The 26,812-nt window shown below is 33.2% G+C and overlaps 1 protein-coding gene across 5 annotated transcripts in view; it reads right to left on the bottom strand.

Moving 5' to 3' along the window:
* Nucleotides 1-26,812, bottom strand: part of NIPBL (NIPBL cohesin loading factor) — a 185,999-nt gene that overhangs the window by 53,273 nt on the left and 105,914 nt on the right. For all 5 annotated transcript variants that reach the window (XM_045566302.1, XM_045566304.1, XM_045566303.1 and 2 more), the window contains 7 exons: nt 24,523-26,148; nt 11,567-11,749; nt 6,856-7,053; nt 6,530-6,601; nt 6,340-6,429; nt 4,272-4,375; nt 2,161-2,247 (listed from right to left, as the gene is read on the bottom strand). In XM_045566302.1, the coding sequence (XP_045422258.1) occupies nt 2,161-2,247; nt 4,272-4,375; nt 6,340-6,429; nt 6,530-6,601; nt 6,856-7,053; nt 11,567-11,749; nt 24,523-26,148 (2,360 nt within the window). The remainder of the gene's footprint in view (nt 1-2,160; nt 2,248-4,271; nt 4,376-6,339; nt 6,430-6,529; nt 6,602-6,855; nt 7,054-11,566; nt 11,750-24,522; nt 26,149-26,812) is intronic.

The following is a 26,812-nucleotide window of genomic DNA, read 5'->3' as shown; positions in this document are numbered from 1 at the left end:
AGCCTAGCTCACAGCAACCTCAAACTCCTGGGCTTAAGCGATCCTACTGCTTCAGCCTCCCAAATAGCTGGGACTACAGGCATGCGCCACCATGCCTGGCTAATTTTTTCTATAGATATTTTAGTTGGCCAGATCATTTCTTTCTATTTTTAGTAGAGACGGGGGTCTCGCTCTTGCTCAGGCTGGTCTCGAACTCCTGACATCGAGTGATCCACCCGCCTCAGCCTCCCAGAGTGCTAGGGATTACAGGCGTGAGCCACCGCGCCTGGCCTAGAACTCCAAATTCTTGATGATGTGTACCACAATTTCTTGGCAAAGCACTTAAGTAACTTGTAGACTAACGACGGAGTAGACTTATACTTTAGGTTTCTCTAAGCTCTTTGTTTCTGTTATTCAACAAGTAGCTAAAAATGAAGGCATTAAAAAAATAGACATATTTAATAATCCAGATAACTACCATCTGAGATTATTTTTCTACATATTTTATTCCATGAGATCACTTAGGAATCCTGCGACTTTTGCAAACACCAAGAACACTTCCCTTGTGAGATAAAATAAAATCCAGTATACATATTAAATATATGTAGTATGCATGTATATACAGGAATGAAAATATATTATCAAAAGTGTTAAAAGTGGTTATTGCTGGATGAGAACATGGATTTGTGTTTTGCAAATTTTCTACAATAAACATACTACCTTTATAACTGGGCTTTTAAAATAAAGAAAATCCATTAACTCAAAACTTCTCCAAATTCTTGTCTCACACTAAATGACTATAAGCATTAATGTTTGCATTCATTAATGTTAGAGACATCAAGATCAATTTGAATGCATGTGTAATTTATAAAGTCAGCTACAATGCTAGGAAGGCAGATCTGAGGAAATTTACTTTAGTCAATTCATAAACCATTACAACCATGTTGCCACTGCTTTTGATATAAACATATTAAAATGTAGTAACAGTTGCAGTTGACACTTATTGAGAAGTTATAATGTGTCAGACATCCATTTAATCCTTTCAACAATCCTTTGAGGTAGATATAAAATTGGGATATAAGGATTAATGTACACTAATCAAGGATTAGTATACATTACGAAATCATAATAAGGTTTCTAACTAATTCTCCAGGAATGGTAACAAAAAGACTTATTATCTACCATTATATCATAAATGAAAAAAATTGGTAAACACACTCATACACTTGCACAAGGAAGAACCTACACTAAGATTAAAGAATACTCCTTTAAACTAAATAAATTTACACATATATCACTCTTACTTTATATCAAAGCTATGGATTGACAATGCGTAACATTAATTTTGAATTACTAAAAGTGAAATTCCCTTGACAATGCTAACGAATGTAATTAGTAAATTGAGGTAACCAGTTCAAATTAATGAAATGTAAAATTTTCCCTATAAATCAAAATTGCTTATGAAAAATTTCATAGTAGTCCCCACTTATCCACAAGGGATACATTCCAAGATTCCCACTGGATGCCCAAAACCCTGGATAGTACTGTGTCCTGTATGTACTATATTTTCTCTTATATATACATTCCCCTAAGATAAAGTTTAATGTATTAATTAGGCACAGGAAGAGACCAACAACTAATAATAAAATAGAACAAGCATAACAATATACTGTAATGAGAGGCCGAGGCAGGAGGATCGCTTGAGATCAGGAGTTTGAGACCAGCCTGAGCAAGAGCAAGACCTCATTTCTATTAAAAGTGGAGAAAATTAGCCAGGCAATTAAAAATAGAAAAGAAAAAAAATTAGCTGGGTGTGCTGGCGAGCACCTGTAGTCCCAGCTACTTGGGAGGCTGAAGCAGGAGGATCACTTAAGCCCAAGAGTTTGAGGTTGCTGTGAGGTAGGCTTATACCATGGCACTCACTTTAGCACGGGCAACAGAGCGAGACTCTGTCTCAAATAAATAAATAAATAAATAAATAAATAAAACTGTAATAAACGTTATGTGAATGTGGTATCTCTCTCTCTCAAAACATCTTACTGTACTGTACTTACCTATTTTTGGATTGTGGTTGACTTCAGGTAACTGAAACCATGGAAAATGAAACCTGGGATAAAGGAGGACTACTATACAGCTTAACAATATTAAGAATAAAATTAACAATATGGATCTTAAACTTACATGATTTAACAAAGTGGAAAGCTTTGACCCATCCTGAATATTCTTTTCCAAGATATTTAGGACTTTCACAGTTTTGTCAGTTGAAAGCTAAAATGACAACATAAATTCTTTTATTAATCATTGGTAAGAGTTATAAATTATTCAAAGAAACACTCTGTACAATTATTCTGTTTGAGCTATGGAAGAGGCAACATTACACCCTCTGAAAGAGTGAAAAAACAAAACTTTCCCACTTAGAACCTCTATTAAAATCTGAATTACGTAAAGAATTAATCACTTGTTTCTGCAAGACAAGGAAACACAAAATAGGCACATATGAATGTTACTAGCTCTACTCTTACCATATATCTAAATAGGACTGAGTTTATTCTGATACCTGGTCCTCTGCCCTTGTGGCAGTGACACTGAACATGCATGCATATGAACACACACACAGGAAAGACTTCATTTGTTGATTTAAACATTATCATATGGCTTTCACACTACGGTGTTATTCAGTAGTTACTTAAAATCTAAAATAGCATTTTGAATAATAGAAGCATGAAATTGTGAATGATAAAAGTTATGAATGTTAGACAGCACTGCTCTATTTAGTAGAAATCTATTATTATTTTTAAATGTGTCCTATTTTGTATCTTACAAAGGATGCTTTCTCTGTTTAAAAATTTAGTAGTCCATCTGAAGGTTCTGTCAGGATGCAACCGTTACTTATATTCTCTTGATTGAATAGTTCTTTTAGACTCCTAGCATGCAGTTAGGACACTCAATCAAATCGGTCAGAAGAGCCAAATGGGAGATCAAGAAAGCAACTGACATTAAGTCCAATTTCATTACTCAGGCTGGATAGAAGCCAGTTCCCCCAAAGATTGCTTGAAATCATTTCAGAACAGATTAAAATTACTTGCTGAGACTTTTGACAAAACTCCCACACTTTGAAAATACTCGGCAAATTTGCCTTTTGAAATAGTTAGAAATATTAACTACATGTAATTATGGAACTTATAAAATAAATACCTAAGATTAGCACTGGCACCTCAGAAAAATGTTGATATATTTCCATACATAAAATAAATCAATATATTCCTAACTGTACATTGTAATATCAATGTGAATTAAAATCACATTAATTCTTGGTTTACTATGAGATATGTCTGTCTTTAAAAATCAAATTCATGGCACATTCATTACTTGGAATATAGGCAATATTTAAACAAATAAAAAATGATAATTGATTATATTTTAAGTTTGTAAAAACACCAAAACATTTTCTAGGCTAGGCTACTTTAAAATTGTAAAATTGAAAAAAACTAAATAAACGGGCTTAAATGGTTTAGAATTAATTCCACAGATAAACATAATCTTTTATTATTCTTAAAGAACAAGTCATTATGTCTACATTATAGACCAGGAAACTTAAGACTCGGAGTAGATGATTCTATACAACAGGGACCCTGGATAGAAAAGGAGGAGAAGGGAATTGTCTTGAAACTGCATTTGCATAGCAACCATGCAGTAGTTTAGGAGGTGAGTGGTAGCTGACATAGATTATGGGAAGCCACCTCTTGATGCTACCACTATTGTCTGAAGTTATCAATGAAAAAATATTCTGCTATTCCATTAGTGCAATGAGACTACTTCTTAGTAACAGAGAGCTCATAGGAAAGACAACTCACAAAAGCAATTGAGGCCATGCATTTATTAACAATTAATTTAAAAACTGCAACATTTTACAGCATAGGTAAGTAATGTTGAAATGTATTATACCTTTACCTTTTTCACGACCCTAAATGACTAAAACAAATGTCAAAGAAAAATTTAATGTATTTCTACACTTAATCTAAATATTTGAGAAAATGAAAAAGAAAACTGAAAAAAATCAAGGCCCATGCCTCTTCCAATGGGTCTCCTCTTCTAATATAACTCTCTTTAGAATAATTTGCAGAATATTTCTTTTATTCAACTTTTTAAAAAAGAATAATTCATTTAGACTTTCTGAAGGCAACCATGAATTTTTTCATAATTATTTACTTCATAATTTACCCTGAAAACCTTAAACTAATTTCAAATGTTAGCTATTAAGTAAATTTATAAATTTTACTTAAATGAGATACCTTATCCATTATACCCATTGCTTTAATTTTAGCAGATTCACTGCCAAGTTCATTAAGCTGATGTTTTCCTAAGAGAAGTTCCTGAGGGATTTCATCATCATCACCTGAAAAACCAAACAAACATAAACATAGTTTAGATAAACAAAATAGCTCAAAATGACAAGCTTAATTTTTTAATAAAATTGTTGGACACAAAAACAGATATAAACAAGCTAAATAAATAACAACTTAAAAGGCATCTGTAAACCTCAAATAAACCCTGAAGGGAAAGAGGACAGGAATTAAAATTAGATTTCTGACTAAGATGGGAAGACGAGATAGATATCTTGTCTTTACCACTTTGGATATACTGTTGACCCTTCTCAACCATGCTTTCTGCCTCAGGATGCTGATCTATATGGACTACATCAACAGTCTCCCAATGCCCTCTGGCGTCTGTTTGGGTTCAGCCAGTAGGGTGCCCTGTCAGAAGATCAAAGAGAAGGAGAGTGAGGTCAGGGTATTTTTATCCCTGACTCTTTCTTTACAAGGTCTCCTCAAGATGGCTCTGTCCTCTGACCAAAAGGTACCACTTCTTTCAAAGCTCTACATTTTTTCCTACTGAGTGAGTTCTGGTGACTTCTTTTTACCCATATTCTTTTGGGTAACAGCTTCATGGCTGTTAACCCTGAGTTCTGGCACTATTTTGCCCCTACCATTGTAATAGTCTCTTTGTAAATAACTCCTCTTCAAATTATCCTAATTTGATAGTGCCATCTGCCTTCCTTTTAGGACCCTAAATGATACAAAAGACAATTTCTCAGCACAGAATTGAAAAGTTTTAAAAAAGATGAAACTTATACTCAACAAATACTTTCAAAATAAAGAGCAATATACCCTTTAAGGCATTCTCAAATAAATGGCCTTATACCAAAATTAATGTATACTATCCATATAACTTTTGTATAAATTAGGTGTTAGTGATTTTACCAGCTGAAGCTGGCAAAAGATTATTGAGAGTAGCTCTACACATTGTAAATAGTGTTTTTATAAACATTGTATTTTTATATTTATAGATATGATCTTTATGTATTATTGTAAAAGTAATGTATGAATGTAACATTAATCCTTCTGTATTCTAATTGGTTTATTATTTTGTTTTCCATATTAGAGTCTATATTCCCTAAAGCCAGGGGCTAGGGTCTTACTTATTTTGTACCTCTAGTACTTAACATACTACTTGCACATAGTAAGTATTCAACAAATATTAGCCACCAAAATACATGAACAGATGAATGGATTCCTATTTCTGTATCTTTGCTCCTATTAGTACCTTCGTTATAGGATCTACTCAAGCTTCACCTGCATAAAGACTTCCTTAATTACTCTAACCTACAGTGGGAGCTGTACTCAGGATTCTTAAGACACTATCAACACTTAACTAATTTAGTACTTGATTTTTGTACTGAAGTTTTTAGTTTCTTGATAACATGGAATAGATAAGACCCTGCAACTAGACTTCAAGTTTCTTGATAGCACAGATCATGCCTCTGTATCCACTAAAGCAGCAGTCCCCAGCCTTTTTGGCACCAGGAACTGGTTTCATCAAAGATGATTTTTCCAGAGACCAGGAGTAGGGGATGGGGGCGGTTTCAGGATGATTCTAGTGCACTGCATTTATGGTGTAGTCAAACCTCTCTGCTAATAATAATCTGTATTTGCAGCTGCTCCCCAGCACTAGCATCACCACCTCAGATAACCAGGTGTAAGATTCTCATAAGGAGTGTGCAACCCAGATGCCTCACCTGCCCAGTTTATAGTAGGGTTCCTGTGTCTATGAGAATCTAACGTTGCTGCTGATCTGGCAGGCTGTGCTTATGTAGTGATGCGAGTGATGGGAAGCGGCAATAAATACAGATGAAGCATCACTTGCTCACCCCGCTCACCTCCTGCTGGGTGGCCTGGTTCCTAGGCCACCAATTGGTACCAATCCATGGCCCAGGGGTTGGGGACCGCAGCTCTAGAGTAAGTAACAGAAAGCTAGACCCATAAAGTATCGGTAAACAAATACATTTTAAATTGATTTTACCAAATGCAGTAAAATCCATATCTTCCAAATTATCCAAAATATTCTCAATTGAGGCTGTGAATCTCTTAAAAGTTGAAGAGTCCATCATTTCTGCAAGAGAGAAAAAATAATTTATTATGTTCACATTCCAAGTAGACAAGTGAAGCTGAAGACTATGAATACATACAAATTAAATAAACTAAAATGTTACCCTCAGGTGTTAGTTTTGGTTCATAAGCTTTCCTTTTCTTCTGTTTTTCTTTTTTCTTCATTTTTCTAGCAACTAAAATGAACAAAAAGAAATACTGATATGCAGAAATGACAACTTAAAATACTGCCATTTTTGTTTTTCATTTCTTCCTGAACATTAATTAAATACTTAAACAATAACCACTGCAAATCCAAACTAAAGATATACTTTTATTGATTAAAAATTAGTTCGTAATTAACTCACAAAAGGATATAAAATATTTTTCAAGTTAAAGCCCTAAATTTAAATCGGTTTATGTAAGAAATCTGTTGACACTGATAAATTACCCTCACTAAGGCTGGGAGGAGGAGAATAATCTTCCATGTCAGAATCTGATGGACTTCGGTTTCGATAACGACCACCACCTGAACTCCTTCTTCCTTCATGAGAGTGGCCACTTCTCCTATGATCCCCAGAGCTTCTTCTGTCACGCTCTTCATATTCCCAAGCTTTATCATCATCTTTTTTATGTCGTTTCCTAGAGGCTAGAAGCAAATCCCCATGACAAATAATTTACCTCATTTAAAAAGACTATTAAAATGTACTTTACAAATGAACCACATGGGGAAAAATATCTTTATTCCATGGGTCTAGAAAATTATGAGCGATTTTGTCTATCCAGAAGTTTAAATTATGGTACGAAAAGAGTATCACTAATTTTAGCATGATTTATCTGGAGTTAAAGATTTTTACATGAACTTAATTTGCTAATAAGTACAGATAGGAAGGTTCTTGGAATAAATCTACGGTGCTCATTTCAATAAAAGGCATTCAGCAAGTCAGTAAAGGTTAAATCTAAACCTCAAGATTAGTTAGGCTTGTAAAACAAACTTTATTTAGAATTTGGATGAAAAACAGAACCACCTTAAAGCATTTAGATTACTGATGGGTAGCAGGGTTTGGAGGAAAAGTCACCTTTTGAGAAAGTGTTACAGAATATGAGTAACCATGTATACCATCAATTAATAGCTAAGTTAAACCCATAATTAGCAATAAATACCATAAACCCTGACAACCTAACATCACAAGCCTATAGAGACAGAATAAACCTGTATAGTTGTAAATACTCACATATTGAATTCAGTTCTCCAACAACAGGATTGCTTAAACCCAAGAAGAAAAGCTTCTAAGTTTATACACACTACATAAGCATGTTTACATGTTACCTTCAATCTTTTCCCCATCCTTCCAGAGGTCTAAGCATTCTGGTAAAATCACCAGTACTGACAGGAGCCTCTAGGCAGACCTGGCAAACAGATTTCATCTGACACATCAACTATGACCAACTGGTAATAGCTGCCTAGAGCATTATGTTGAAAATAATTCTGAGCCCCAAGAAAGCATCATAGTTCAGCAAGAAAGACTGATTAGAAAATGTCTGCAGTGAGAGCTGGAGGGCAGTGCAAGTGACAAATATTTACCATACCTGCTCTAGGGTGTAGACATCACCAAGTTAAAACCAGGGTACAGAACTGATGTGTCCTACTTTAAAATCATATACTGGTTGTTGCAGTTAGTGACCACTTGTTGCTGACAATGATAAATTTTCTAGGCTGTTGTTTGACTCCCTGGGCTCCTAATGACTGGCTTCTTTTCTGAATCCCTAACTGTGATACATACAAAAATACTCAAGACAAATGTCTTGCTTACATCCTCTATTTGGGTGAGATTTAAGGATACCAACCTCTGGCCCATGCACTCTATTCTACACTTGTGCTGCTGTCCTCGTGTGGTTAATAAACGTCTATACCACGGCTAATCTTACCCTTACGTGCTGCCCTATCTATCCATTCCTTTTCAAAAATCTAGTTGGATACTAGTTCTAGACCCTTTTATCCAATCTATGGACAACACGGCAGAAAAAAGTCATTTTGTTTACTCTTCTTTGTGGTCACAGGTTTGGCACAGCAAGACAATTCATATAAAGGACAAATATAAATGGATATATTTAAATCTTCAATGATTTTCTTCACAATTCAGCATAAATTTGGTTATGAAGTATGTGAGGAGAGGTAGGACTTTTCCCCTTTTATGATTAGGGTATGTCCTAGTACATTAGGCTTGTCTCATGTACTAACATAAGTAGAGAGTATGTGTGTGTGTGTATTTGTGTGACAGAGAAACACGTCATTTTTGTATAGTATTCACTAAATGTTTTTTTCACAAGTATTGATATTCCTACCAAATACAAGGGATGACAGCTAATAAGCAAATTAGTTCACAAAGTAGTATTCTACAACCTCAAATATGACCTACTTTAGTCCTTTTGCATTTTAATTAATTTCCTAAGAAATCCATTTCAAGCATTTATCCTGAGTAGAAAATGCTTGAAAAATCTTATAGTTGTTCACAATTACATAGAATATACTGTATTGGTGGTAATTGTCCATAAGCCTTGGAGATTTTTATTTCACATTTACCAAACTTTAGGCAATTTGAATAAAAATGGGATGGCAAATTACAAAAACAACCCAACCTCTATGACACACCATGTGTTGCAAAGAGGTTATTAGGGTCCCAACTTTTTGTGGCTAACTTGTTCTTTCTCCGTTTCCCTTAGTATCCTGAAGATGCAGGGGAGAGGGAGAAACTCAACAGAGAGGTATATAAAATATGACTTGGGTGTTCTCTACTCTCCCTTTCCAAATTTCACCTATATCTCTCTTTAGCTTCTTATGTGCCTCCTTCTTCATCCTCCCCAGGCACCCAGTGACCTTATATTTGTGCTATGGCCATCCAAATCTGTGTGTCCCAACTTTCAAAGTTACCCTTCAGTCCTTTCTCCTATCCTTCAATAAAACTATTTCCTTGGTTTTAGATTTTTGGGAACCAATTTGATTAAACTGCAGTAAAACCTTAAGTTTCAGAAAGTTGCTCTCTCTCAAAGAATCATAATGTTTCCAACTCATGCTCTCATCATACTTTACATTTTGTACTGTGCTACATTTTTTTCCACATTGTTTTTGCTGCAATATGACAATTTGGTTGTTTATCAGCTACCAATTGGACTTCTTTCACCACTCAAATCAGTGGCCCCAGTGTCCAATTTTCTATAGCTACTTGTATAAAAATAAACCTAGTAATATCCTAGGGTGGCTTAAAAAAGAAAAGGAAAAAGAATAAAGAAAAAGAAAAGAAAAGAGAAAAGAAAAAAAACCCAGAAAAACAGGAAGCTACTCTGGTATCTCTTTAAAAACCTTCCAGAGAAACTTTTTTTTTCCCCAGGAACCTCTCTTGAAGTTCAGGTTCTCTAAATAATACTAACTTTCAATATACTTGGGCACATCTATAACTGGATCCATGACTATAAGATGAAGCTATGAGCCCCCAAAAGATGAGACAATATCTCTCATAATAGAAAGCAAGCTAAAGAACAGTGGCTACACTGATGACAAACTACTCTCCACTATTTTACACTTGGTGGACATTTCTGATTATGTTATCCTTTCTACTTAACTGTGAGGTAGCTTCAGAAGTTTCATCAACTTAGCAATGCAGGTAGCCACTATCAATCAACTGGCTTTGAAGTGTTATTTGAAATCAAACTCTAATTCAGGGACTCCTCTTTCTCAGCTGTTCTAGAAATGGGTAATATATCAGGGGGAGAGAGGGAGAGTAGTGAGGTATGTATGTAAAAGGGAATAAGTTTCTGGGCCACCATATTTCCTTTCTCCTCTTACTTTCCAGAGCTAACCATGTCCCCATATGACCAAAATGTTTGCTTATAATAAAAAAATTAACTTTAGCCATTTTAATATACTGCATGTAAATACATCTCATGATAATACAAATTATAACACTTATACATATAATTAAATGTCAATTAACTTTGTTGTATATTTTATTTCAGTTTTAAAACTTTGTTCAGATCTGTTCAGTATTCATAATCTACTGCTCATTGCTCAAGAGCTCACAATTTTAAAAAGATCAGAGTAAATGAACATTGACTTTGGAGGAGGTGAAGGGCTTCCATCAGCAATATACATTTAAAAATGGCAGCATGCATCTGTCCTTCCTGCCCTTGCTTGTCACACCTCAATCTATGGACACTAGGTGGAAAAGGTAGAACACACTGGTGGTCTTCCCACTTCTTTTGGTCATTATGTCTAAGTCAGTTGGCACACAAGTGAAGATCTCCCATAGTCTGTTTCCACTGAATGCCGTTTAAGTCAAACAAGGTTGCTGACCCCTCTTGGCTAGGCTCAATTCTCTTGCTCCAGAAGAAGGAAGATAGGGATAAAAGAGAAGAACTTTTTCAGTGGACCAGTAGGAAGACAGGCGAGGTATAGCAAGTCTAGTGCAAAGACAGGTGATCACAGTGTTGTAGAGAGGTAGCTGTGTAGTGAAGAAGCCAGCTCTGGAAAACAGTGAAACAAGGGAGGAATTCCAGGACATAGCTGGGCAAAAAGGAGAAGCCAGGTCCAAACCACACAGATAATCTGCAATGTGGCTAATCCATTCATAATTTAGTGATAGTATGGTTTTAAATATTTCTTCATCTGGCTATCTCCTACGTGTCCTTCAAAACTCAAGTGTCACCTCTTCCAGTAAGCACTCCCTGAACCCCCACTCTGATTTTGATGCCAATCCAATGTGTTCCCATAGCACCCTGGATTGACTGTTATCACTGTACCTTTCTCACTGTACTACAATTGTTTATTTACATATTTCCCCCATTAGACTGAAGGCTCTTTGAAGATAGGGGCCACATCTTATTTGTATTTTTATTCTTAGTGCCTAGCATATAGTAGGAGCTCAATAAATGTTTGTTAAATGCATACAGAAACACACTTGTGTTTTTAAACACTAATTATAGCTCATTTAAAATTTTTTTCTTGGTGCCAACCGATCTCATCTTTCATATATTTTTAAAGTACAAATAAAAAAACTTGCTATACTGTATATTAAGAATTAAGGTCACTGTGCTCTTGCTAACCCCCCAAATTATGAATGAGACAGATTTTAAATTCTAAAATAATAAAGTTATGTGATACTTACATTCAAAAGCTTCATCACTATCATTATCTTCATCTGAACTGATTTCAGCATATTTTGGCTTTTCATTAACTGTGCTACGCTTGCGTTTGTTCATTTTCACACGTTCACAAAGTGGCATGGTGGATTCAATTTCTGCCAGGAGTTCAGGGGGTAATTCTTTTAACACTGATTGATCTATACTACCTATTAATGAAAGGTAAGAAAAAAATTTAAATCTGAAGATAAAAGGAAAATTTTAACTAAATTAGCACAGCAAAAACAAGATACTAGTATTTATGGTTTCTAAGTCACATTTTTATTTTAACAAAACACTATTATGGCACAACTATAATACTCAACCCTAACTAAGAATACAATTTATATATGTGTGTATATACATGTGTATGTATATATAGTTATATAACAACTTTAAAAATATGACACATATTACCATAATAATGAAGGGTGGTTATAACATCAATTTTTTATATAATGCCTTCATTTGTTGGCACTGACTAAAAACTTTCTCAAACTAGGGATCCACTGACATTAGAGCAAGTGGGTTTGTGGTTAGAGTTACATCTCACATTCTTGGCAGTGCCCAAATTTGTTTTGTACAGGTCTGGAGCAGACCGGTAGAGTTTGAAACTAATGTTACTCCTCAGCATAAACGAGAAGAGTTGGAGGACACTTACCACCCCTCCTTCTCTTCCTCTATGATCTTGGTAGTTGTGTATGGTGGCTGGGATAAGAGCTTTATATATGCTTTTACCTATCATCACTGCCTGTTTGAGAAGCATGGTAATGCCTTTAGCATTATGGAGCATTTCTTCAAACAGACAAACCAATATACACATTTAACTGAAGACAACAGAAACTTGTAAGGTAGGATATATAGACCACGAATATTTTAACATATAAATCTCTATAACTGAAAATGGTAAATTCAAATGTTACAAAATAACTTCATATCTTCTCATGAAAGAGTAAAGACAGGATAAAAATATATAAACATATTTTCAATAAGAGCCTAACATCATACTATCTAATCCTATACACACATACACACAAATATACACACAGTTTCTATGAAGAAATAAATTGTTAATATTTATCTTCTTGACAATTTAAAAATAAATTAGAAGTAGCAAAAACTATTTATTCAAGATAATTTGCCCCTGATGACTACTAAAGATGACAATTTTAACTTACTTTACTTACCAATGTAACTCTTTGAGTGAGAATAAAAATCATGTCTTACCTGAAAAATTTTATGAATTGGGAGCAAAGAGTACCTTAGTGGTTTATAGCAGGTTATATTAGTAACTTATAATCAACATTAACACTATCCTTTATAACATTCAAATGATAATACTTATGTAGAGAATAAAAATAAATCATGACAAAAAGAAATAGGTATCAATTAAAACACATTTCACAGCCTCAAGAATATACAATAACTAAGGATACAGAATACAAAGTATTAATCTTAATGGAAGAATAATTCTTTTTTATTCTCCTGAAGCTTTTATTCAAATCATGAAGGAATTATTTCAGTGACTTTCAGCCTTCTGTTCTTCTAAGGACAGGCATAGCAACAATTTTACCCAACAAACATGCAATACTGGTGACTACTGGTAAGATTCCAAAGACTTCACTGCTGAGAATCCTGACTCACTGAGTTTAACTTAGATCTGTGTAATTTTCAAATCATGTAACTTTTCTTTGTATTGGTTTTCTTAACTAAATGTTATCAGTGAGTGCCATTTTTAAGAATATTGGCAGAGGTAGATCAATTTTAGCTTTGCATTGTCAGTATCTTCAGCCCCAGGGTGAACACATGTTGCATTTCATTTACAAGTCTTTAATGCTTAGAACACCTCTAACTACATATGTGGTTTTTTGATAGAGGATCATGTTTTCTAGCATACATCTTCCCTTTTCCAGATGACCTAAATATTAAGTATGTTTATACAGATGGTCAATAAATGCTTCCCGAGCACTTAACTCTATGGTTCACAATTTCTTATGTTCATTTACTAATGTATTTCCTGTATAGTTCCTGCATTGCTACATTTTATAGGCAAATGGAGACAATTCCAAAATCTTTAAAAATGAGAACTATTTTTTGTAACATTTGCAACATTACAATCTTTTGGGGTTTAAAAATATGGATAACCCAAAGAACTTGGCCAGTTTAGCCCATCATAGGATTTTTTAAAAAGCCGATTTACCTAACTGATTGTTCTGCTTAGACTGAATTCACATCACAAAGACATATTGACTTGATACTTATAACCCAGAATTAATATTATCCTGCAGATAAATATAGACTGGGCAACAGAGCGAGAACTTGTCTCAAAACAAACAAAAAAACAAAAAAATATAATAGATAGTCAAAGGTTTAAATATGTACTGGTACTTGTACTCTTTCTATAATGGTTATTATGTCCCCAGAGCAAGGACGCTACTCTCTTCTCTCTCTTTTTATAAAAATTCCTTACAATAACCAAACATGGACAACCTGTCTTTTATAAAGCAGGTACCATTTACTCACAGTAGTTTATCCTCTCTTATTACCTTCATCAGTGAGAATACTACCAAATTTAAGAGCTCTAGTATTTTCTAGATCATTTAAACCTCTGTATTGCTTTCAAAGTTAAAGCACTATAATTCAAAGACTAAATGTTTTATTTCTGAAGATGACCCAACTATTAATTTTTAAAAATCCATCAATGGTTAATGTCTCTCAATATACTGTCCTCCAAAAGTGAACCCTGTTTCATTTTGGGAACAGAATTGTCTATTCCACAAGTTTATGCATTTTCTGAATTAATCACATTTTTTTCTTTCTTTTAATGAAATACTTTATAAATTGGATCAGCCAAGTCCTTTGATTACAAAGGATAAGAAACAAAATGCTCAACTTTCCCATACTTGGGCTCAGGATCTTTAATATGTCATCAAGGATCCAGACAACTCAGTTCCTGTAGAATAAATCATTTTATATGAGTAAAATTATCCATATAACTTATTTGGTCACATTCTTTTCCCTAAATTAGGAAATAATCCATTAAATACAAAGATAATGTCTTGCTTTTTCTTTATATATGATGATATAATTCAGGGACTGATCATTTTGGGGATTATTGTTGTTTGCCAAGTCATTAAATACGATCCACCTCAACATTCTGACTTTAATAAAGCTAAGGAACACATTTACTCATAGATATGACACATTTTAGCAATCTTGGATTTCTAGTACAAGTCCTTTGTACTAGCATATTTTCCAGATAATTAAAACCAGAAGTCATCAAAAGACTTAAATTTCAAAGAAACAATGATTTGATAACTAACGTGTTTTGTTTTGTTTTTTTAAACAGTAAAACGATCCTGAGATTAAAACCAATCAGTTCAATTAATAAATCCTTTGAGACTGAAGCTTCAGTCAATGGAAACTAGTCATGTTCAGAAACAAAATTAAGAACTTCACATAAATCTTCAAATTTTATAAATCATAAAAAAAATCTTGGGTAGGTATAATGTAACAGGTCAGTGACAATTCTTCCACTAATCTACTTATACAACACAGAAATAGGATCAAATGGGTATTTTAACTTCAATTAGAGGTAAGCAGGGACATAAAGAAAAAAAGAAAAACTCAATAATGTAGGTTGTGAATCTGTCCCTCTAATGACCCTAAGTGAGCTAATACTGTTTGAAGACACATATTTTTTGGTACACATGGTTCCTAAATGCAAACCAACTACCTTTATAAGCCACTGATAGGGAGCTCATCTAAATAGTATGAACTACTGATGACAGAACCCTGAAAAAAACAGTCATATTTGAGAGGCAGAAACAAAGGGAGGCAATCTGAAGAGAAATGGAAAAAGTGTGGGCTTAAACTATGAGATCAGAACACTGAATGTTCCACAGGGACTCCACAGCACCTAACCTGATGGCAAAACTAGGGGCAGAGAAGACTGTGCACTAGGGACAAAAATTCTCAGTGATTGTAGGTAAATGGATGATTGGTGAATAAAGATTTGTGGTCACAAAATACTGGCCTCAGAGGAAGAGCTTTGACAGGTGTGTCTGAACAATTATTTGGAAAGAGCAATAGAAAACTAGGAGAAAGGAAATACCACTTTATGGCACTAAGGCTCATGAGCTGAGTAAAAATGAGTGGAATGAAATGCCATCGCCTCCTACAATAGATGTTAATAGTTATCAGGGTAATAACAAGAGGGCCTATTTATAACTGAGGGGGCAAGATCTTAATTTAAGTGAACAGAGAGGATCAGTAAGACCACATCACAAGAGAGTCAGAAAATAAAAGAGGGGTTTACATTTTATGTGATGGTTCAGGGTAACCTGAAGTGATGCATGATGAAATAATCTGGCATAAAGTTGCCTCAATTTTGGTAATGAGGCAAAGACCCCAGACACTGGCTGGAGGCCTAATAAACGCTTGTTCAGGCTTACAAAAAAATTTTTTTTTTAATTAAAAAATGGAAGCCTAGCAAACAGTCATTCATCTGTGGGTGAGGAAAGGGTGGCAAGGGTCAAATCTACAGCTATTTTCTCTTTCGGATGGCCTCTGAGAAATACTCCTGAAACTAAAAAAATCATAATAATCTAAGAAATGGGAAGTCTCCTTTTTAATTTTACCCAGTAATTGTCAAGTTGCAGCTTATGACTCATAAGCAAGTTGTGAAACCAGTTTTGTGGGGCTTGACCAGCAGTTGTGTTAAAAGAGAACACAAAAGAAAATGTCAGTGTTTTGCCTATGCTAAGGGTAGGTATTGTTAGTATGTAATTGTATGTGTTTATTAGGACACAACATACATTTAAATTATTTCTTACCTTAGGTCACAATCAAAAAAAGTTTGAAAGTCCTTTAAACTATAGTTGCTACCTCTCCCAAAATAGGAGTATAAATTCAGATTGAAAGGTTCTTTCTAGGTTAATCTAAGTGTGTGCTCAGCCCAATGTTTCTTAAACTACAGGTTGAATGAAAGATAAATAATAATATGAATAATATATTTAAAACTAGTCAAACTTATTTTACTCGTAATAACTTGATAGAATATTGGCTACCTTATATCAGAGAGCTTAATTATCTTCATCTGTAATTCTGATATAAAAGTTGCTAATGTTACATTTTTGAAGCCCTGTTAAAATAAAACCTTAGATTATTCAGAATTTTTTATTTTTGATGTAAATCTTTTTTAAAAACCACTATACCCATCTCTCTTTTTTTAACAAGACAACTTCTTGATTCATAGTCATTACTGAAAAGATCAAGTTTTCCACTATGCTGTACATGGCAATGCCTTTAGAAGTTAACTGTGATACATAAGGCTACTCTAAGACTATATTAAATGATTCAGGATTTGCTTCTGAGTTCTGTAGGTCTGCTTGTAATTTGCTATAATATGTAAACCAAGACTCTGCTAAAAGTATAGAAAAAATATAACACACAACAAATGGTGCTCAGATTCTTTAACCCATTTATACCATTTTTGAAAATTTATCCCAAGGAAATTTATTCAACAAAACAAAAAAAAGCTCTATGTAGAAAAATGTTTAGACCAGTTTTATCTATTGTAAGCTTAAAATGTCCAACAACTGAGTAACACACTAGTAGATCACATTAAAGGACAATTAGGAACATTGGTGGTACAAAGACAGAATGCAAAATGATAAGTATATGATGTTGCATCTATGTAAAAGGTATCTGTAACTGGAGTGAAAGTAAGTGAATGTAAATACAGTAACTATAATCTATACTGAGACATGAATTTCCCTTAAGAAATACAAGTTATATTTTAGGGAAATAAGAAAAAGGTCAATGATATTTGTGAGGGATTAGATGTTTCATGAAGATGGTGGATTCCCAACAGAGATGAGGTGGGATGAGGCAAGAGCAGTGGAGGAGGGAGGACAGGAGCAAAGAAGTAGGAGTTGGCAGTACATAGTTTTAGAGCATTCTGGATAAGTTTGAGTAGTCTTCCCTGGACATACCAAGATATCCAATAGGGAGAAAAAGTAGTTAAACCTGTAAAAGTAGGTAAGGTTCAGATTTGCAAAGTCTTTTTGGCAATAGGAGTGATATAACTGGAATGTGCTTTAGAAATGTTACTCTAGTAGTAATTCATGGGATGAACTGGAGGAGGGAGACATTAGAAGGGAAATCTTCTAAAAGCTATTTGACATATGTATGAGAAAGGTATGGGAGAACAGTAAGTAGGTGCCATGTATTTAACAATTTTTGAAAGGTGGTAGAGTTACCATACTTACCACATCCCACTTTGGGGAAAAAAGGTTTAGGTCAATATACTAGCAACTATTTAACATGTTAAGATCACACAGAAACCATAAAACATAAAATCAAGGACAATAAACCACATGTGTTGATATTTGTACTACTTTTAAGAATTTTAATCAATCTGAGCAAGTATTAAATTATCTTACCAGCTATTCAATTGACTATTATAACATGCTAAATGTGTAGAGAATTTTAGTAACATCTATTTTATCACATTCTAGAAAATCATTTTTTAACAAAGCTAGGACTGGGATCTTTTCTGATACTTTTTTGGCACCAATGTTATAAAATCGTGTTTAATTTTAACCCATCTAGTTTTACCTTACTTCTTCCCCACTGTACACTAAGCATTAGTCAGATGTTTAAGTTCCCTATACTTGCCATGGTTTTTGTTTTTTCCTTCTATTCTTATGTTAAGAACATACCTGATCCCCCTATTCCTTTGTACTCACCCAGCACCCTCTTCCTTAAGCTCGATATAGTCCTAACTGTATTGTGTTTGCAGCATCTAGCACAGTGTTAGGAATGTTGAATGCTTAGTGTAATGATTAGAATACATTTGTCATCTTCCAAGAAATTTTTCCAGATGAAAAGCTGTTTTGAAATTGTAAAGGCAGTTCTTAGTTGTTCTATATTGATAATTAGAGAAGTGTACTCACAAAGGAAAAAGATAGGTATAGAAAATTAGTAATGTGACAAATTTAAAATATTTTAAAGGCAATTTAAGTTTATGTACACTTAATTATTATATATTTACTATGTAATATCCTCCATTACATAAAGATAAGTACTCAGGAATATTAAATGTCCTGATAACATATATTCATACTACACTACATTCATACTACATAATTTCATACTACACTTACAAATATTGGAGAAGAAAAACTCTATCTACATCTATCTTTTTACATGCACGTAAACATACTCAAATGGCAGTAGGAAATGCAAATTTTAGGTCTCACCTGCTACAGAATAAACAATCTAGTTATCACATTCACCATGTAAAATTTCAATTTTATATCACTATCAGGCTCAACAAATACAGGCTACGAGATCAAATTTTCCCTATTATCTATTTTTATAAATAAAGTTTTACTGGAACATAGCCATACAACACTTGTTTAGATATTGTCTATGGCTGCTTTCACATTACAACGTTAGAGATAACTGACCTGCAAAGTCTAAAATATTTACTATCTGGTCCTTCACAGAAAAAGTTTACTGACTGATAGTTATCACATCGTATTTTATGCAAAATGGAACAAAGTGCCACCTACCCTAAAAGTATAGTCACTATACTCTGTACCGTTTAGGTCACTATAAAGTGAATGAAGACAAAATACCAAGGAATTGGTTTGTAGGAACTGAAAAGAACACTATTATAAATAAAGAGGGAAAAAGAACAGATTTTAAGAAAAATTCAGTTTTAAGCACTGCAGTTTTGATATTGATACCAGCACCACAGATTTCACCAATGTTCAGTTATTAAATTACAATGAAGAAGAACTATTAAAAACTACATGCTTTCTAAAAAGTTTATTACTTTAAAGACAATTTACTACTCAATACAGAAAAGTAGAAAGTGAAGATCAAATGATTCTTTCCTTGATATGTATACAGTGAGAAAAATAAATTGTGGTAGCAGTATCTTCAAATATACATTAAATATGAAGTATATATAAATCAAAATGTATTTTCAAAAATTTCCTTGTTGGATAAATTCAATTAAAAATTGAATAACTACATTCCTTTATATAAAAAAATTGAAGAGACTTTAGCTTTTACTATACCAATACTCATTTTGGTCCTCATAACTGCATAATATAAGAAGGAAATTGATTTCTCCATTTTAAAAGTAAATGAACCAAACTTGAAAGACTAAGACTTATTCAAGGTTTTTATCCCAGTGCTCTCTGTACTATAATTTACAGTTGGTTTAAAAGAGAATTTTCTCAACTTGGCACATTAGAAGCCAGAAAGCGCTATTTTTTTGTGGGCATGGAAGGGAATCCATATTTCAAAATTTTTTATTTATATCAAAATATTAACTAGGTATTCATTATCTTAGTATCTGTAACAAGCCCTTGTAATGTACAACTTAATTTTTTTTAGAATAAAAGGGAATTCAATATGTAAGAGTAAAGATTATTTCTTCATAAATAGGAGTTTGTCTCAGAATTAATATTTTCTATTTCTAGAATTAATATTTTCTCCTCATCTGTCAATAATATAGCCATTTTTACAGATGGAAGAACCCTACAGAAGCTATGTTTTGGGGCTGACTTGAGCTATGGAATGGAGAGGAGAAAGTATACCTCCACCAAACTTTAATTAATTTTTATGAAAAAGTTTCTGCTTAATGCATCTCTGTAAATTGATATTAATGTCAACTATCAACTAAGCATAATTTGAACCAAAATTTCTACAAATGGAAATCACAGGCACAAGCTTCCAAAATATTGGTCTAAAATCACTCTCAACAACAGTTAGGCGCACACACACACACACACACACACACAAAAACCCAGCTAGGTACATATTTTACAAACTTCTGTAACAAATATTCTCTAAACATTTCCTAATGTTATCACTGATACTAAAGTCTTTATAGAAACTGAAAATTTTCAGGAAGGTATTTTATAAAACTGTTCAAATGAACCAAAATAAATGTCCACTGCAGTATCATCAAAGATTATTAAATATCACAATCTACTTTACAGAAAACACACTGCAAATTCCTCAACTTAGGAATTCATAAATTATGCCACAAATTACTCTTAGAAATAGTTATTTTCTCTTAAACTTACAGAAGCTGAGGATCCTAACCACAATCCAACTAGATTGTTTAGTGCTAGGTAAAAGACAACCAGGTTAATGTATTTTAGTGATCACCATTAGCAGTAGATAACTGAGATGAAATAACTGTCCCTAGTAATGACTATAATCATCAGCTTATCAAGTAAGCAACATAGATTAATCATTGTTGACTATTAAAGTTGTTAAATACATTCCCAGTGAAGACTACTTTCAGTAACTGTTACCCTTTTGTTTAAAAGAGACGATCCCAACTAAAAAATGGTGTATGAGATGTTTCCTGAAAGCACTGAGTCCAAGTAATGGAGAATAACACACTAGTTGGAAAGAAGTAGGAAGGAGAAGAAAAAATGGTATCTTTGGATGTAAAGCTAAGATATTTTGAGACACTCTAAAGTTGTTAAAAAACAAACACACAAAGAAAACCCCCCAAGCCAAATTGTAAATGTATGTAATTACAGACATTAAACTGTTAATAACACGAAAGGCATTTGTTAGTAGATGATCATGCCAGTCTTTTTAAAGGATCTTATAACTTCATTATTTTAATTTGGTGACGAGGTACACTGGGGTATACTGGGGTAATATTCTGATAAAAAAATTAAAAATAAAGTATTTTTTGGCATTTAATATAATGACTGAAGTATATTTTAATAGAAGATATTTTAAAAATTTAACAAGATGATTGAAAGATTGGGAAGCTGACAGAGCTGGATGGAAATGGGACTGATATTGAGCCCATCTTATAACAGCTATAGATTAAAATAAAGGTAAAAGGGAAATTAAACAGACATGAATATGAGTAGGTATCCTTCAGATCTTAACAAAAACGAGGTAGTTGACAGGGTGAAGAAAGTATGACAAAGTTTAGGGAACAAGAATTTGAAAATTAAGTAGCTCTTGAACTAAGGTGTTTTGTTGGGAACATAAAAGATGAGTATACAAATTTAACCTGCACACAAAAGCTTTTCTGAACATGGCAGCAACACAGTCTCTATTTAATTCTATCGGCATTTAATATGATCTCATTATGTAAGAGGTATTCCGCTAGGTACTAGAAATATAGACATTGCCAAAGAAATCAAATCAAATGTAACAATGTCACCTGACCTTTAATACACTCATACAAAAGATAAAAATAAGTAATCTAAGTTAGGAGTCACAAATCTATACCTCTACCATACATTCAAAATTTATTACCTTCAAGTATATTCAAGGAATTTCAAATTACTCTACAGAATGAATATTTCATATATGAACATCAGGTAAAATATTTAAAGGATGGAATTTTATGGCTCTTCCAAGAAAGGAAGACCCACCAAGAATTTTGGCCCTAGGAGTCAACCACAAAAGTATCCCAGCAATATTCAGAATAATTCCTTTACTTAGAAAAATACTAAAACATCAAAATATGTGATTTTCTATGAATCTCCAAAGACAATGACAAGTAATGTGTACTACAAAGGGTCAGTAATCCACAACTGTGCTTCATATACATATAGTAAAAAAACAATCCACAATTACCTAACTCTGCTATTGTTAACTGAGTAGCAGAGATCTAAAATAAAACCAAAATTAGAACACTACTAAAAAGATAATGGAAAGGAATCCTAAGACATAAATAAAACCAAAAGATATCTACATGGCATCCTGAAATAAATCTAGGCACTGAAATGTTTTTTCATGAAAAGTTCTGCTATTATAATTGCAGATATATCAATATATGTGTATGTATACACAAACATGTACATATACATACACATCACTGTAATAGGCAGACACTAAGAAGCCTACTTACACACTAACATGACCATATCAGGTATAAACATCTGCATTAAAAGTACACTTGCGAGAAATATGTTTTATCACTAAAACGACATTCATAGTCAATGAAATTACATGTGAAAAAATCATGGGAAATAATATAGCAATTACTAATTAGGAGCTATATTCATTTCTTGATATTCTTTAAGCAGTTGTAAAAGACTCTTTGTTAGAACAGAGCTTAGAAAGCAAGGCTAGTGTAAGCTGAGAAGGTAGGGAGATAAAGATGGTCCAGATCAAGGGAACAAGAGGGTACCACTTTCCATCTTTCATCTGACTTTTCTAAAATTGTATTACTATACTCTATTTTATAAATATAAGCTACTCCCAAACTTTTACTGCAAAATTTTAAAGAAAATCTTTACCTAAAAGAAAATAATTCTGCTGCTAGCCCCCACATTATACAACAACCTCTTTTCACATTAACAAATAATTCTGAAAAGATGCAAAGTTAAACAATAAAGACTACTTCTTAATTAAGGTTAAAGTCTTAATTAATTTTTGTAGGTCTGACAGCCATAATTTAAAAATTAAAAGCTTCACTAAAAGAGTACAAATATTAGTGATTCAGAAGGCCATCTTTTCTTGTTTTTAAAAAATAGAACGAAAATAAATTAACAATGGAAAAAAGTATTTGACAAAAACCAAGTAAGAATAAAAAACAGATTAGCCACAAGTCATTTCTTTGAATAAAGAGTTCTTTATAATAATACTATGTCTTAAAAGAGCTTTTTTGGTAGACAAGCTGCAACAGCATGTTACAAAAATAGTAACCATTACACTTTTTGTATCTCCTAAAACACTGCAGTGCTATATAATTTTCTGGGATGATGTAAATGTTCTCTGCATTGTCCAATATGGTAGCCAGTAGTCATACGTGACTAATGGTGAAATGAATTTTAAAATTTTACTTAATTTCAATTTAAATAGCCAAAAGAGGCAATGGCTACCACAATGAACAATACAATTCTAGATTTCAAATATCTGTTGAACAATTAAATATAAGTTCTTAATAAATTTCTTTCACAGAAGTAAAACTTAGAATCAAATAAACTTTCAGTTCTATTGTCTCCAAAACTATATCTCAATCTAGTTAGACGGCATGGGCTAAACGGGTCTTGCCACATAGCATCATACAAAATATATTTTAAACACTAGTACACAAAGGAATACAAAATTATATTTTCTGAACAAATGGCCCTTACGTTTTTAGCACTTAAGATGTTTCTCCCCTCCTGGAAATAATCTTAAGTAACAAACGAACTTAATTAACAACCATTCAAAAATAACACCCCCCCCACCAATTTACTTACGATTTAACCCAATTTAAGAGGTAAATACCACTCCCTATTACCTTGGCAAATGAAAGGACAAAACTTTATTTTTAAAATATAAAACATATTTGACCATCTCCTCCAGAAAATCAAAAATAACCTTTTATATAATTTATTCTAAACTATACAAACTATTTGTCAATAATTAAAACTCAGATAAGTCTATAAGAAAATAGTACTATAAGACATTTAATATTCTTAAAATAGTTTATACCACTGATTCTTATATACCACATAACTTTATTGAGATGCTGCAAATTAAAATTCAATTTATTACCTCATTGTGGAATGGAATGCCCCTACAGTCAAGATAACTTTTTAGAGAGTTGTTAAGTATGTCTATTCTAACACATAATTCACTTGATTAAAAAGCAACTTTCAGAAATATCTGAAATAATAGCAAAAGAACTTATCTTTGTAGAATCAAATAGTAGTAAAATTCATGACTGAGTAGTGAGTGGGAGAAAAAAATGGTGAGAGGAAAAAAAGTGTTCAATGATAACTTTTTATCTATATTCCTGAAAACAATTTACTATTGTCTGACATGAAGGTTATATTTTCATGCAGTAGCTTTCTAATTTTTATAAATTTCCATTTTTTTAATACTTAATAACCTTAAAACTTAAAACTGACTATAATACAAATGACATCAGTATAAGTATTCTTACCTTTATTTGACTTTGATGGTTTATTCTTGATAGGTTTAAGGGAACTTCTTGATTTATCCTCTCTATCTTTAATAAGTTTCTGAACATCATCCAAGGATAGTTTTTGCAGAACAACTACAGGCTTAGCTCCTTTATTTAGATCTTCAACTAGTCCCATTTTTTCTACTTTGTCTTTCTGTTCTCCTTTCATTTCCATTTTCTTTGTCTCCTGAGTAATATTGCCATCTTTATCCCGCTTGATTTTTGGAATGACAAAATTTTTCAATGCACCAGACCTGCCCCCCAACAAATAACTTGGAAATTCTGCCTTATTGTCAGGGTGCACTTTATTACTGTCTACTTTACTCTTGTTACCCTCTGTCCTTTTGTCATCTTTACTATTTGGTGATTTAAAACCAGGTTTATCAGGTCTTGATTTATTAGAATCTCCTTGTTTAACACGAGGACTGTCAGGTCTTGATTTTTGTTCCCCAGAGGATGGTCTTTCCCTTGAGTCCCCTGACTCATGTCTGTGTTTTCTTTCTAGTTTATCAGTTTTTGAACTATCAGATTTAATGCCATGTTCATTTCTACTAGAGGATCTCAATGTTTCTGGTCTTCGAACCCTAGACTGATCCCCTCGATGTCGCTCTGATTCACCTCTGTCATCTGATTTTTGTTTACTATCATGGTCACGTCTTAGTGACTCAGAAATAGATCGTCCATCAGGTCTCTGCTTTAAGGCTTCAGCTCGTTCTGATTTTAACCGAGGTGAGTCAGATTTAATATCCTGTTTATGTTTAGACACTTCAGGTTTTTTCTCTGTTGATAGCTTTCCCGAATCCCTCCTATTGTCATGCCTATGTTTTGGTGTTTCAGGCCGGCCTTCATTTTTTTGCTTTGGAGTTTCAGGCCGGCCCTCACCTTTTTGTTTTGGAGTTTCAGGCCGTCCATCACCCTTCTGTTTCGGGGTTTCAGGGCGCCCATCACTCTTTTGTTTTGGAGTTTCAGGCCGGCTTTCACCCTTTTGCTTTGGGGTTTCAGGTCTTGATTTTGTTGTTTCTGACCTGCCATTATTTTGTTTGTTGTCATTTGGTTTTGTGTCAGACAGTCTATTTTCATTCTGTTTAGGCTCAATTACAGTGCTCTCATTTTGTTTGGATTCGGTCGTTCTGCTCTCATTCTGTTTAAGTTCTTCTGTTTGGGTCTCAATTTTAGTTTCTGTCTTATTTTCACTTGATTTTGTTTCCATCAATCGGTTTTCATTTGGTTTAGATTCTGATAACCTATTTTCATTTTGTTTCATTTCACTCTTTGAAAGCTCAGGATCAGACTTTTTTTTAGTTGTCTCAGGATGATTTTCCGGTGTAGATTTAAGACTTCCAATAATATCTTCCTGAAGAACAGAAATAGGTGCATCATTAAATTGTTTGATTTCTTCAGGCTTTTTTATGGAGTCTGAATCCTGAGTTATAGAAGCCTGAGAGTCCACTCTTCCTGCCTGATGAAGATCAATGCTAACCATTAATGCTGGCCTTGACCCATTTCCCGTAGAACCCGTCTCCTGAGAAGCTGGTCTATTACCTCCTGTAGCACCCCCAGCCTCCTGTGGGTAAGAATCTTGTTTTCTTTTTTTCAAAGGCTTATCTGAAATTTAAAGATAAATATTCCATATCAGTAATAGACATGTATTCTTATCTTATTAAAAACCCTATGGATTTTGACTATCTTTTTAAAGTTACAATGTTTTTCAAATGTAGTGAATGCAAATGTAAATATGTATATATAAAATAGTAAGCATGAATGACATAAAACTTGGAAAACCAAGGTTTGAGGAAATATTCATGCTTAATGGACCTCAGTAAATCTTACTGACCATAGTAAAAAATATTTTTTACTATGTATTTAAGTATTAACATAATATTTAAAGTATTTAACAACATACTTTTTTAAAAGTATATAAATAAATGCAATAATACAAAATGAATAGAACTTATAATACAAGCATATATCTATGTTCATAATGTTAACGATAAACCAGATTCTTCATATAAGAATAAAATAAGGCAACCAGTTATAAATCATATATTCTCACTTCAGATTATTTTAACTGTTAACCAAATACTACAAACAGCCCCAAATCTGCCAATATAACCAAACAGGAAATATAAGTTTTCACTAAATGTAAGATAAATATGGAAAAGAGCAAAGCTTGAAAGAAAACAGAAATCACACCACTGGGGGAAAAGGTAAATGAGTAAGAAAAAGAATCTAATAATTTGTCATTAAACTTTAAGTAGAATTCAAATTC

Source organism: Lemur catta, chromosome 12 (assembly GCF_020740605.2).
Source record: "Lemur catta isolate mLemCat1 chromosome 12, mLemCat1.pri, whole genome shotgun sequence".
NCBI lineage: Eukaryota > Metazoa > Chordata > Mammalia > Primates > Lemuridae > Lemur > Lemur catta.
Note: the sequence above shows the minus strand (reverse complement) of the source record. Positions and strands in the feature narration are given on the sequence as shown.